The sequence below is a fragment of the Oncorhynchus tshawytscha genome, unplaced genomic scaffold, assembly GCF_018296145.1.
Source record: "Oncorhynchus tshawytscha isolate Ot180627B unplaced genomic scaffold, Otsh_v2.0 Un_contig_5015_pilon_pilon, whole genome shotgun sequence".
Classification (NCBI taxonomy): domain Eukaryota; kingdom Metazoa; phylum Chordata; class Actinopteri; order Salmoniformes; family Salmonidae; genus Oncorhynchus; species Oncorhynchus tshawytscha.
This window is the reverse complement of record NW_024609820.1, coordinates 500995-515000: the sequence shown is the minus strand read 5'-3', so window position 1 is coordinate 515000 and position 14006 is coordinate 500995. Positions and strand designations below refer to the sequence as shown.

Here is a 14006-nt window from a genome sequence, read left to right as displayed (position 1 = left end):
CTTCCTGAATTTCCTGAATTGTAAACTGAATTGTTCTTTTCCACCTTGGTGTACCCGCTTAGTGTTCACAAGCTTTGTGGTGGTTGTTTTCTATGCCTCCCCTTAGAACCAACCCCTGAAGTCCCTACGCAGGCTCCTGCACCTCTCCCCCTCCTCCTCTTCCAGCCAACCCCCTCCTCCTTCCGACCTGCGATTCCAGCACCTCCCCAACCCCCCCACCTCCTCCTCTAAAGGGGGAGTGTTCAGCGACGGGAGAGGTGACGGTAGGTCCCACCAGGGACACCCTAGCAGCAGCAGCTCCAGCTCTGGTCAGTCTAAGAGCCACAGGAAGCAGAGTTACCCCCTCCCGGGGCAGATACAGGGGCAGCTGGAGTCCAACTGGCACGCGGCGGCCCTCGCCAGGGCAGAGGGGGCTCAGCCGTACCCCGACCAAATGGTCGCCAACGGGCCCACCTTTACCAGACCGTCAAGGTCACGGATGCCAAACCTCAACGACCTGAAAGAGACAGCCCTGTGAGGAGAACATGGAATTAGAATTCTACCACCCATTGACTTGAATGGGGATGCCCATTCTAGGAAAAAAGGTCTATGGAGGAGACGTCTCTCTGTCCTCAAGGGTCGTCATGTTGATTAGGCACCAAAATGGAACAAAACAGACTGAAGCAGGGAGGGACAAGATGGACTACTGTCCGATAAGAAACGCTTATTTTTTTGTGGTGCGTTGCGAAGCGTTTTGTAACGTTTTCAATTGTGTGCCCTAATGAATAGGACTCTGGGCTCTCACTACTGCCACCTGCTGGCCGCCAGACTCACCAATGACTATAGAGTTCAGAAGGTTATACTGTATCTCTCTAAGTTCAGGACTATATGACTGAACTGGGAGGTGGACTGACTGGCTGTAAAAATCTGACCTTTTTTGATGCTTCAAACATTTGATAGAATTTGTATTGATATTATATTATATTATTCATGAAATTCCTTTTATTTGATTTAAATTAAATTACTTTATTTAACGATATGTAGGCCTAAATGGAGATTTAATAAGTATTGTAGAATTAATAATTGTGTAATATTGCAAGAGCTTTAAAAATAAATGTAAAAAAGATTATAAGATTCTAACTATATATAATAATAATTCAATATTTCATCCAAAAATATTTAATTGTGGAGGTTTTTCAGAATTTCTATTTATTGTTGTTACAGTATAGCCTGTTTGTTCTGTCCGTTTACTTTGTCTCTTTAGTCTATTTATTTGATCTGATTTGACACAGAGTTATGGAGATATATGTACGACAGATGGACAAAGACAAATGATATAATGTTATAATGTATGATAAAATAATGAGATACCTATATGGCTCAGGGTTGTGAAGTTTTTAAAGGTAATCATTTGCCACATCATCTTGACACACATGTGTCGCCAGGCCCCAACTCATATGGTCTATGGTCAGTTAGCACAAACAGATGGGAATGTACTGTAAGGTACTGTTTGTTGTAAAGGGTCATTCTGCAGTACAGTAACCATGACAGTCACACCCGCTGATCTAGTTATTAGAGACTCCAGGCCCCATGTGGAGATTCCTGTTGAGATGTCCTGTTGTTTCCTGATGAAGGATACACACACACACAAACGCACGTACCAGAGATATCCATAGCAGAGACAGCCATAACAGAGATATCCGTACCAGAGATATCCATACCAGAGATATCCATACCAGAGATATCCATACCAGAGATATCCATACCAGAGATATCCATACCAGAGATATCCATACCAGAGATATCCATACCAGAGATATCCATACCAGAGATATCCATCCCAGAGATATCCATACCAGAGATATCCATACCAGAGATATCCATCCCAGAGATATCCATCCCAGAGATATCCATACCAGAGATATCCATACCAGAGATATCCATACCAGAGATATCCATACCAGAGATATCCATACCAGAGATATCCATCCCAGAGATATCCATCCCAGAGATATCCATCCCAGAGATATCCATACCAGAGATATCCATACCAGAGATATCCATACCAGAGACAGCCGTACCAGCGATATCTGTACCAGAGATATCCATACCAGAGATATCCATACCATACCAGTTTGTGCTGTTGGCTTTAAAGGGTAAAATACGTAGGCCTAACTTTCTGATATTGGCAGAATGAATGTCATGGATATCTTTATCCCTGGCTAGTCATTAATCTACAGTACATAGTGTGAACATCAAGGACAAAGTAACAATAAGAAGAAGTATACACACACACACACAAACGCACTCACACACACGTGCGCACGCACACACACCGGCACACCGTGCGCAAGCACACACACACCTCCTGAGCACACCAATCTGACTTTGTCCCAGCCTGCCCCTCAGAAAGATGTCCTCTCTCCTCAAAGCCCCAGCCTGCCCCTCAGAAAGATGTCCTCTCCCCTCAAAACCCAAGCCTGCCCCTCAGAAAGATGTCCTCTCCCCTCAATGCCCCAGACTGCCCCTCAGAAAGATGTCCTGTCCCCTCAAAGCCCCAGACTGCCCCTCAGAAAGATGTCCTGTCCCCTCAAAGCCCCAGACTGCCCCTCAGAAAGATGTCCTCTCCCCTCAAAGCCCCAGCCTGCCCCTCAGAAAGATGTCCTCTCCCCTCAAAGCCCCAGCCTGCCCCTCAGAAAGATGTCCTCTCCCCTCAAAGCCTCACTACAGTCCAGTTCTCGCCAAACAACTGGACATGTGCTGTTCCACAGAGATGTGTTAATAACCCCATCAAATCAAATCTGTTTATTTATATAGCCCTTCACAATCAGCTGTATCTCAAAGTGCTGACAGAAACCCAGCCTAAAACCCCAAACAGCAAGATGTTGACAGCACACATTCACTGTGTGATCTGACACCAACATTCACTGTGTGTATCTGACACCAACATTCACTGTGTGTATCTGACACCAACATTCACTGTGTATCTGACACCAACATTCACTGTGTGTATCTGACACCAACATTCACTGTGTATCTGACACCAACATTCACTGTGTGTATCTGACACCAACATTCACTGTGTATTTGACACCAACATTCACTGTGTATCTGACACCAACATTCACTGTGTGTATCTGACACCAACATTCACTGTGTATCTGACACCAACATTCACTGTGTATCTGACACCAACATTCACTGTGTGTATCTGACACCAACATTCACTGTGTGTATCTGACACCAACATTCACTGTGTATCTGACACCAACATTCACTGTGTGTATCTGACACCAACATTCACTGTGTATCTGACACCAACATTCACTGTGTATCTGACACCAACATTCACTGTGTATCTGACACCAACATTCACTGTGTGATCTGACACCAACATTCACTGTGTATCTGACACCAACATTCACTGTGTATCTGACACCAACATTCACTGTGTGTATCTGACACCAACATTCACTGTGTATCTGACACCAACATTCACTGTGTGTATCTGACACCAACATTCACTGTGTATCTGACACCAACATTCACTGTGTGTATCTGACACCAACATTCACTGTGTATCTGACACCAACATTCACTGTGTGTATCAGGTGATCCGTTGGATTGTTCTCCTTCATATATTTGCACAACGTTTTAATTGAACATTCAGTTCTACACTAACAGTTGACAGTAACGTTTTAATTGAACAGCTTTGGGCCGTCACCTGTCATTGTACCGTCCAGGTTGAATACACGCTTTTTCAGTTTGGAAACATCACTTTCAGGATGGAACTTCAGTTCCACTTTTCTCTTGTTGTCTGCGTTGCATCCTGGTCCTTGTCGTAACCATCGTTCTGTGTCCAATAGAACTCAATGTCTTCCAGGGGTTCTGTGGCAAAAACACTAAGGACCAGTTGCAGCATCTATCATGAAATCTTTACGGTGTGATTTCATTATATTGGGTTTAAGATCACCTTTAATTTAGCCTAGTTGGTCTCCGATCTGTTTGTGCTCTTTAGCTCGATCTGGGACCACCAGGCTATCCCACTAATGTCTAACCTCAAATAGCCTCCACCTGCAGTTTATGTCTCTTCATGTCTCTGTTTATGTCTCTGTTTATGTCTGTTTATGTCTCTCTTTATGTCTCTTTATGTCTCTCTTTATGTCTCTATGTCTGTTTATGTCTGTTTATGTCTCTTCATGTCTGTTTATGTCTGTTTATGTCTGTTTATGTCTCTTTATGTCTGTTTATGTCTCTTTATGTCTCTCTTTATGTCTGTTTATGTCTCTTCATGTCTCTGTTTATGTCTCTTTGTCTCTTTATGTCTGTTTATGTCTCTTTATGTCTCTTTGTCTGTTTATGTCTGTTTATGTCTGTTTATGTCTGTTTATGTCTGTTTATGTCTGTTTATGTCTCTTTATGTCTGTTTATGTCTCTCTTTATGTCTGTTTATGTCTCTTTATGTCTGTTTATGTCTCTCTTTATGTCTGTTTATGTCTCTTTATGTCTCTCTTTCTGTCTGTTTATGTCTCTTTATGTCTCTTTATGTCTGTTTATGTCTCTTTTATGTCTCTTTATGTCTCTTTATGTCTGTTTATGTCTCTTCTTTGTTTATGTCTGTTTATGTTCTTTATGTCTGTTTATGTCTCTTTATGTCTGTTTATGTCTGTTTATGTCTCTTTATGTCTGTTTATGTCTGTTTATGTCTCTCTTTATGTCTCTTTATGTCTCTTTATGTTTGTCTGTTTATGTCTCTTTATGTCTGTTTATGTCTCTTTATGTCTGTCTCTTTATGTCTCTTTATGTCTGTTTATGTCTGTTTTTATGTCTCTTTATGTCTGTTTATGTCTCTTTATGTCTGTTTATGTCTCTCTTTATGTCTCTCTTTATGTCTGTTTATGTCTGTTTATGTCTCTTCATGTCTGTTTATGTCTGTTTATGTCTGTTTATGTCTCTTTATGTCTGTTTATGTCTGTTTATGTCTCTCTTTATGTCTCTTTATGTCTGTTTATGTCTCTTTATGTCTGTTTATGTCTCTTTATGTCTGTTTATGTCTCTGTTTATGTCTGTTTATGTCTGTTTATGTCTCTTTATGTCTGTTTATGTCTGTTTATGTCTCTTTATGTCTGTTTATGTCTGTTTATGTCTCTTTATGTCTGTTTATGTCTGTTTATGTCTGTTTATGTCTCTGTTTATGTCTCTTTATGTCTGTTTATGTCTCTTTATGTCTGTTTATGTCTGTTTATGTCTGTTTATGTCTCTTTATGTCTGTTTATGTCTCTTTAAGTCTCTTTATGTCTGTTTATGTCTGTTTATGTCTCTCTTTATGTCTGTTTATGTCTCTTTATGTCTGTTTATGTCTCTTTATGTCTCTTTATGTCTGTTTATGTCTCTTTATGTCTCTTTATGTCTGTTTATGTCTGTTTATGTCTCTTTATGTCTCTTTATGTCTCTTTATGTCTGTCTCTTTATGTCTCTTTATGTCTGTTTATGTCTTTATGTCTATGTCTCTTTATGTCTGTTTATGTCTGTTTATGTCTCTTTATGTCTATGTCTGTCTTTTATGTCTGTTTATGTCTCTCTTTATGTCTCTTTTATGTCTGTTTATGTCTGTCTTTTATGTCTCTTTATGTCTGTTTATGTCTGTTTATGTCTGTTTATGTCTGTTTATGTCTGTTTATGTCTCTTTATGTCTCTTTTTATGTCTCTTTATGTCTGTTTATGTCTGTTTATGTCTGTGTCTATGTTTATGTCTTTTATGTCTGTTTATGTCTCTTTTGTGTCTCTTTATGTCTCTTTATGTCTGTTTTTATGTCTCTTTATGTCTCTTTATGTCTGTTTATGTCTGTTTATGTCTGTTTATGTCTCTTTATGTCTGTTTATGTCTCTTTATGTCTCTTTATGTCTGTTTATGTCTGTTTATGTCTCTTTATGTCTGTTTATGTCTGTTTATGTCTCTTTATGTCTGTTTATGTCTGTTTATGTCTCTTTATGTCTCTTTATGTCTCTTTATGTCTCTTTATGTCTATGTCTCTTTATGTATCTTTATGTCTGTTTATGTCTCTTTATGTCTATGTCTCTTTATGTCTGTTTATGTCTCTTTATGTCTATGTCTCTTTATGTCTGTTTATGTCTGTTTATGTCTCTTTTTATGTCTCTTTATGTCTCTTTATGTCTGTTTATGTCTGTTTATGTCTCTTTATGTCTATGTCTCTTTATGTCTGTTTATGTCTCTTTATGTTTATGTCTGTTTATGTCTGTTTATGTCTCTTTATGTCTGTTTATGTCTCTTTATGTCTGTTTATGTCTGTTTATGACTCTTTTATGTCTCTTTATGTTTATGTCTGTTTATGTCTCTTTATGTCTCTTTTTATGTCTCTTTTATGTCTGTTTATGTCTCTTTATGTCTGTTTATGTCTCTTTTATGTCTGTTTATGTCTCTTTATGTCTGTTTATGTCTCTGTTTTATGTCTGTTTATGTCTGTTTATGTCTCTTTATGTCTGTTTATGTCTCTTTATGTCTATGTCTCTTTATGTCTATGTCTCTCTTTATGTCTCTTTATGTCTGTTTATGTCTCTCTTTATGTCTGTTTATGTCTCTCTTTATGTCTGTTTATGTCTCTTTATGTCTTTATGTCTGTTTATGTCTCTTTTTATGTCTCTTTATGTCTCTTTATGTCTGTTTTTATGTCTGTTTATGTCTCTTTATGTCTATGTCTGTCTTTATGTCTCTTTATGTCTGTTTATGCCTCTTTATGTCTATGTCTCTTTATGTCTGTTTATGTCTCTTTTATGTCTCTCTTTATGTCTGTTTATGTCTGTTTATGTCTCTTTATGTCTCTTTTATGTCTGTTTATGTCTGTTTATGTCTGTTTATGTCTCTTTATGTCTGTTTATGTCTGTTTATGTCTCTTTTTATGTCTCTTTATGTCTGTTTGTCTGTTTATGTCTCTTTTATGTCTGTTTATGTCTCTTTATGTCTGTTTATGTCTGTTTATGTCTGTTAATGTCTGTTTATGTCTCTCTTTATGTCTCTTTATGTCTGTTTATGTATCTTTATGTCTGTTTATGTCTCTTTATGTCTGTCTCTTTATGTCTGTTTATGTCTGTTTATGTCTCTCTTTATGTCTCTTTATGTCTCTTTATGTCTGTTTATGTCTGTTTATGTCTCTTTATGTCTCTTTATGTCTGTTTATGTCTGTTTATGTCTGTTTATGTCTCTCTTTATGTCTGTTTATGTCTGTTTATGTCTCTTTATGTCTGTTTATGTCTGTTTATGTCTGTTTATGTCTCTTTATGTCTGTTTATGTCTGTTTATGTCTCTTTTATGTCTGTCTTATGTCTCTTTATGTCTCTTTATGTCTGTTTATGTCTCTTTATGTCTCTTTATGTCTGTTTTTATGTCTGTTTATGTCTGTTTATGTCTGTTTATGTCTGTTTATGTCTGTTTATGTCTCTTTTATGTCTGTTTATGTCTGTTTATGTCTGTTTTTATGTCTGTTTATGTCTGTTTATGTCTCTTTATGTCTGTTTATGTCTGTTTATGTCTGTTTATGTCTGTTTATGTCTCTCTTTATGTCTTTTATGTCTGTTTATGTCTCTTTATGTCTGTTTATGTCTGTTTATGTCTGTTTATGTCTCTTTATGTCTATGTCTCTTTATGTCTCTTTTATGTCTGTTTATGTCTCTTTATGTCTCTTTATGTCTCTTTATGTCTCTTTATGTCTGTTTATGTCTCTTTATGTCTGTTTATGTCTCTTCATGTCTGTTTATGTCTCTTCTTTATGTCTGTTTATGTCTCTTTTATGTCTGTTTATGTCTCTGTTTATGTCTGTTTATGTCTGTTTATGTCTGTTTATGTCTCTTTATGTCTGTTTATGTCTCTTTATGTCTATGTCTCTTTATGTCTATGTCTCTTTAAGTCTCTTTATGTCTGTTTATGTCTCTCTTTATGTCTGTTTATGTCTCTCTTTACGTCTGTTTATGTCTCTTTTATGTCTGTTTATGTCTCTCTTTATGTCTCTTTATGTCTCTTTATGTCTGTCTCTTTATGTCTGTTTATGTGTCTTTATGTCTATGTCTCTTTATGTCTCTTTATGTCTCTTTATGTCTATGTCTCTTTATGTATATGTCTCTTTATGTCTGTTTATGTCTCTTTATGTCTATGTCTCTTTATGTCTGTTTATGTCTCTTTATGTCTATGTCTCTTTATGTCTGTTTATGTCTGTTTATGTCTCTCTTTATGTCTCTCTTTATGTCTGTTTATGTCTGTTTATGTCTCTCTTTATGTCTCTTTATGTCTGTTTATGTCTCTCTTTATGTCTGTTTATGTCTCTGTTTATGTCTCTTTATGTCTGTTTATGTCTGTTTATGTCTCTTTATGTCTCTTTATGTCTGTTTATGTCTGTTTATGTCTCTTTATGTCTGTTTATGTCTCTTTATGTCTCTTTATGTCTGTTTATGTCTGTTTATGTCTCTTTATGTCTCTTTATGTCTGTTTATGTCTGTTTATGTCTATGTCTCTTTATGTCTGTTTATGTCTCTTTATGTCTATGTCTCTTTTATGTCTGTTTATGTCTCTTTATGTCTCTTTATGTCTTTATGTCTCTTTATGTCTGTTTATGTCTCTTTCTATGTCTGTTTATGTCTGTTTATGTCTCTTTTTATGTCTGTTTATGTCTGTTTATGTCTCTTTATGTCTGTTTATGTCTGTTTATGTCTCTTTATGTCTGTTTATGTCTGTTTTTGTCTGTTTATGTCTCTTTATGTCTATGTCTCTTTATGTCTCTTTATGTCTGTTTATGTCTCTTTATGTCTGTTTTTATGTCTGTTTATGTCTCTTTTGTATGTCTCTTTATGTCTGTTTGTCTGTTTATGTCTCTTTTATGTCTGTTTATGTCTCTTTTATGTCTCTTTATGTCTGTATGTCTCTTTTCTGTTTATGTCTGTTTATGTCTGTTTATGTCTCTTTATGTCTGTTTATGTCTCTTTTTATGTCTCTTTATGTCTGTTTATGTCTCTTTATGTCTCTCTTTATGTCTCTTTATGTCTCTTTATGTCTGTTTATGTCTCTCTTTATGTCTCTTTATGTCTCTCTTTATGTCTCTCTTTATGTCTGTTTATGTCTCTTCATGTCTGTTTATGTCTGTTTATGTCTCTCTTTATGTCTGTTTATGTCTCTGTTTATGTCTGTTTATGTCTCTGTTTATGTCTCTTTATGTCTGTTTATGTCTCTTTATGTCTGTTTATGTCTCTTTATGTCTATGTCTCTTTATGTCTATGTCTCTTTAAGTCTCTTTAAGTCTCTTTATGTCTGTTTATGTCTCTCTTTATGTCTGTTTATGTCTCTCTTTATGTCTGTTTATGTCTCTCTTTATGTCTCTTTATGTCTCTTTATGTCTGTCTCTTTATGTCTGTTTATGTCTCTTTATGTCTATGTCTCTTTATGTCTCTTTATGTCTGTTTATGCCTCTTTATGTCTATGTCTCTTTCTGTCTGTTTATGTCTCTCTTTATGTCTCTCTTTATGTCTGTTTATGTCTCTTCATGTCTGTTTATGTCTGTTTATGTCTCTTTATGTCTGTTTATGTCTGTTTATGTCTCTCTTTATGTCTCTTTATGTCTGTTTATGTCTGTTTATGTCTGTTTATGTCTGTTTATGTCTGTTTATGTCTCTTTATGTCTGTTTATGTCTCTTTATGTCTCTTTATGTCTCTTTATGTCTCTTTATGTCTGTTTATGTCTCTTTATGTCTGTTTATGTCTCTTTATGTCTGTTTATGTCTGTTTATGTCTCTTTATGTCTATGTCTCTTTATGTCTGTTTATGTCTCTTTATGTCTCTTTATGTCTATGTCTCTTTATGTCTATGTCTCTTTATGTCTGTTTATGTCTGTTTATGTCTCTCTTTATGTCTGTTTATGTCTGTTTATGTCTCTTTATGTCTGTTTATGTCTGTTTATGACTCTTTATGTCTCTTTATGTCTATGTCTCTTTATGTATCTTTATGTCTGTTTATGTCTCTTTATGTCTCTTTATGTCTATGTCTCTTTATGTCTCTTTATGTCTCTTTATGTCTGTTTATGTCTATGTCTCTTTATGTCTGTTTATGTCTCTTTATGTCTCTTTATGTCTATTTATGTCTCTATGTCTGTTTATGTCTCTCTTTATGTCTGTTTATGTCTGTTTATGTCTCTCTTTGTCTGTTTATGTCTCTCTTTATGTCTCTTTATGTCTGTTTGTCTCTTTATGTCTGTTTATGTCTCTTTATGTCTATGTCTCTTTATGTCTCTTTGTCTGTTTATGTCTCTTTATGTCTCTTTATGTCTGTTTATGCCTCTTTATGTCTGTCTCTTTATGTCTGTTTATGTCTGTTTATGTCTCTTTATGTCTCTTTATGTCTGTTTATGTCTCTCTTTATGTCTGTTTATGTCTCTCTTTATGTCTGTTTATGTTAACTCATTGTTATATAATTCCTAACTGCCGTTTCGTGGTTGTTTGAAGTGAACATTCCTTCACGCTGTCACAGGATTAAAATGGCAGAAAAACACATCAGTTTGAGATGATCCGAAATTCCAGATGATCCTGAATTATAAATCACTTCCGGTTGTTAGTTTGTTTAAATTGACCCACAGGATTTTATTTGCATGACATCACACATAAACAGCATTATTTATATATGTGTATATTTGGTCTCTGACTGTAAATAAGAATTAAAACCACATGGATCTACCCTGTTAACTGGCATGAAATGTTTTTTCTGGGGGATCAGGAAAACGTTTTCACACATCACAAGTGGAGATTCCTCCAGGTCTATTGTAAACTGGACATCAGAGGAATATTACACAGGAATATTGTTCAATGATACTCCGAAACAAACGAGTACAAGAGTTTGTCTTTATTTCAGGAACTGGTTTTGGTCAACTTTAAATGAATACAATAAAACAAGCAACGAAAGATACGTCTACATCACTGTCACAAACTACATACACAACACAACACAGCACAGTACAGTACAGTAGTATAGTACAGTACACAACACAGCACAGTACAGTACACAGCACAGCACAGTAGTATAGTACAGTAGTATAGTACACAACACAGCACAGTACAGTACACAGCACAGTACAGTAATATAGTACAGTACACAACACAGCACAGTACAGTACAGTACACAGCACAGCACAGTAGTATAGTACAGTACAGTAGTATAGTACACACACAGTACAGTACAGTACACAGCACAGTACAGTAGTATAGTACAGTACAGTAGTAGTAGTACAGTACAGTACACACACAACACAGTACAGTACAGTACAGTAGTAGTACAGTACAGTACAGTACAGTACACAGCACAGTACAGTACAGTAGTACAGTACAGTACAGTACAGTAGTATAGTACAGTACACAACACAGCACAGCAGTATAGTACAGTACAGTACACAACACAGTACAGTACACAACACTGCACAGTACAGTACAGCACAGTACACAACACAGTACAGTAGTACAGTACAGTACACAACACAGTACAGTACAGTACACAACACAGCACAGTACAGTACAGTACAGCACACAACACAGTAGTAGTACAGTAGTACAGTACAGTACAGTAGTATAGTACAGTACACAACATCCAGTTAACCACAGGACTGGTAGTCTTCTCTTTCTCTGAGCTTTCCTCATCACATAATCATCCCCAATTTCTCTGTGTTTGTCGGTTCACAGGCGTGTATTTATCCACTCTTCCTCACCCAAGTGGAAACACCTGGCCATCCACCCCTTTATGTTCAGTATAAAAAAAATTATCATAAATAAAACTGTTGTTGTAACACATCTAATCTGAAAACAGAATGGACATTTTCACACATAAACCCCATCCCTGGGAGAGAGATATTACTTAACCGTTTGGGGAAGGAAAGGAAACTAGGGTTTCCAGAGCAGTAGATTCCACCTTGGCATAGGGAACGACCAGGGGAACGTCCAGGGGAACGACCAGGGGAACGACCAGGGGAACGTCCAGGGGAACGTCCAGGGGAACGACCAGGGGAACGTCCAGGGAACGACCAGGGGAACGACCAGGGGAACGACCAGGGGAACGACCAGGGGAACGACCAGGGAACGACCAGGGCTCTCCTTGGGCCTGTTCAGGATGGTGTATCATTACAGGACCGTCACATAGAAATATATTGTGTAGAACCAATATGACTTTCTGTCATGTAGAATCATGTCAGTTCTATTCATTACATTTTCTGTCTGAACGTTCCACGGTGTTGTACCCTGCTGAGTGTGACCCTGGTCGTCAGGACAGACAGAATCAGGTACACTTGCTCATGCAGAGCAGCAGCTCCATGCGGATGGCGATACGTGTGTGCCAGCCCAGAGGGAGCAAACGGATGTAGCGAGTTACCATGGGAGGACGCAGGAGGTTCTGAACCGAGGAGGAGCGGTCTGAGTTCCCGTAGAACACCTGAGGAGAGAAAGAGAGCAGTGTGAGGAGGAGAGACGACACAGACCACCATGTAGTAAACACAGATGGAGAATCCTCCTGCCAGATGTCCTGCCTCACCGAGCAGGCCTAGACTTTACAAACCCTTGTACTGAACTGCTACAGAACCAAAAAAATATGGGATCTGATGAGAAGGGTTGATTTTGATATACTGTATGTATAAATCCCAAGACTGTCTTCCACATTATTACATGTGTAGATCTTGTGATGTCATAATGAACCATTTATTGATGTGAAAGCTGACCTCCAACAAAACAAGTTGTTTTAGAAAAACATCCATGGACATTATTACATGTGTAGATCTTGTGATGTCATAATGAACCATGTATTGATGTATGTATATGAACTATGTTATGATTGTAAAAAAGTTTTGTTACAGTATCTATTGACTGTGAGTCTCTCTGAATAAAAGCATCTTCTCAGTGACTAAATGTAAAAGGTCTTTATGATGGGCCCACCCTGTTGTTCCCCGTCTGGTCCTTGTAGTAGATCCAGTTGAGATTCTGGTCGGTGCGGTACTGGACGCTGTACTTGGTGATCCATTCGTCAGCGTCACAGCGCCCCTGGGTCAGGATACCAGACACCACCATCACCTCCTTCAGGTCAATCTGCAACCACTGGCTGTTATCCTGGAACTCCTGGAACTGGAGGGGAGAGGGAAACTATGCCCGCTGAGCTAAAGCACACCTGGAGGGGAACCGCCAGGGAAACTATGTTAGCCCGCTGAGCTAAAGCCTAGGCAAAAACAATGACCTGGAGGGGGACCGCCAGGGAAACTATGTTAGCCCGCTGAGCTAAAGCCTAGGCAAAAACAATGACCTGGAGGGGGACCGCCAGGGAAACTATGTTAGCCCGCTGAGCTAAAGCCTAGGCAAAAACAATGACCTGGAGGGGGGGGACCGCTAGGGAAAAAGCTATGACCTGGAGGGGGAGCCCGCTGAGCTAAAGCCTAGGCAAAAACAATGACCTGGAGGGGGGCCGCCAGGGAAACTATGTTAGCCCGCTGAGCTAAAGCCTAGGCAAAAACAATGACCTGGAGGGGAACCGCCAGGGAAACTATGTTAGCCCGCTGAGCTTGAGGCATGGGACTCACCCAAAGCCCTGGTTGTTGAGTCTGGCATTGCTGGGGAGCCAGGAGGAGAACCAGCCAGTGTACTGATCCTCGTTGGAGCAGCTGATCTGGTCTGGTCTGACTGATCCAGCCTCCAAACCCAGGGGCTTGTGGTACGGACACTCTGGAGAGGAGGAACGCCAAGGTGAGACACGGAAATCATGGTCGACAACAAGGAAGTATGTCTATGTAGTAGTAGTATAGTAGTAATAGTATAGTAGTAGCCTGCTGTTTGACTCTTTGGAACGAGTATCAGGCTGCGTCCCTATGGCCCATAATAATCTGTGCCAAAGAAGTGCATTGGACGGAATAGGGATTCATTTGGGATGCAAGCCCAGCCTCTCCTATCCACTCTGCTGTTTGAACAGGAAGATAGAGGAGGATCTGATCACCCAATCAACACCTTTCCTT

The 14006-nt window shown here is 38.3% G+C and overlaps 3 protein-coding genes across 3 annotated transcripts in view; 2 read left to right on the top strand and 1 right to left on the bottom strand.

The window, feature by feature from the left end:
- cdkl5 (cyclin-dependent kinase-like 5) overlaps nucleotides 1–1353 on the top strand; it is an 88127-nt gene extending 86774 nt beyond the window's left edge. The window contains 1 exon segment of the mRNA XM_042318986.1: nucleotides 107–1353. Coding sequence (XP_042174920.1) covers nucleotides 107–517 — 411 coding nt within the window. The 3' untranslated portion in view covers nucleotides 518–1353.
- A 1039-nt stretch (nucleotides 1354–2392) lies between these two features.
- On the top strand, nucleotides 2393–2761 carry LOC121846102 (small proline-rich protein 2D-like). The gene has a single exon (XM_042318961.1). It carries the CDS (start codon nucleotides 2393–2395, stop codon nucleotides 2759–2761), a length of 369 nt encoding a protein of 122 aa, XP_042174895.1.
- Nucleotides 2762–12079: 9318 nt separating this feature from the next.
- On the bottom strand, nucleotides 12080–13140 carry rs1a (retinoschisin 1a; the record flags this gene model as incomplete). Its single annotated transcript, XM_042318960.1, has 2 exons — nucleotides 12080–12445; nucleotides 12943–13140. Coding segments are annotated over 2 exons (351 nt in total), but the record flags the coding sequence as incomplete, so codon positions are not given.
- Nucleotides 13141–14006: the final 866 nt, after the last annotated feature.

Bases quoted from the DNA above. Each gene is read 5' to 3' on its own strand.
- LOC121846102 (XM_042318961.1), top strand. From the start codon at position 2,393: ATGTCCTCTCTCCTCAAAGCCCCAGCCTGCCCCTCAGAAAGATGTCCT.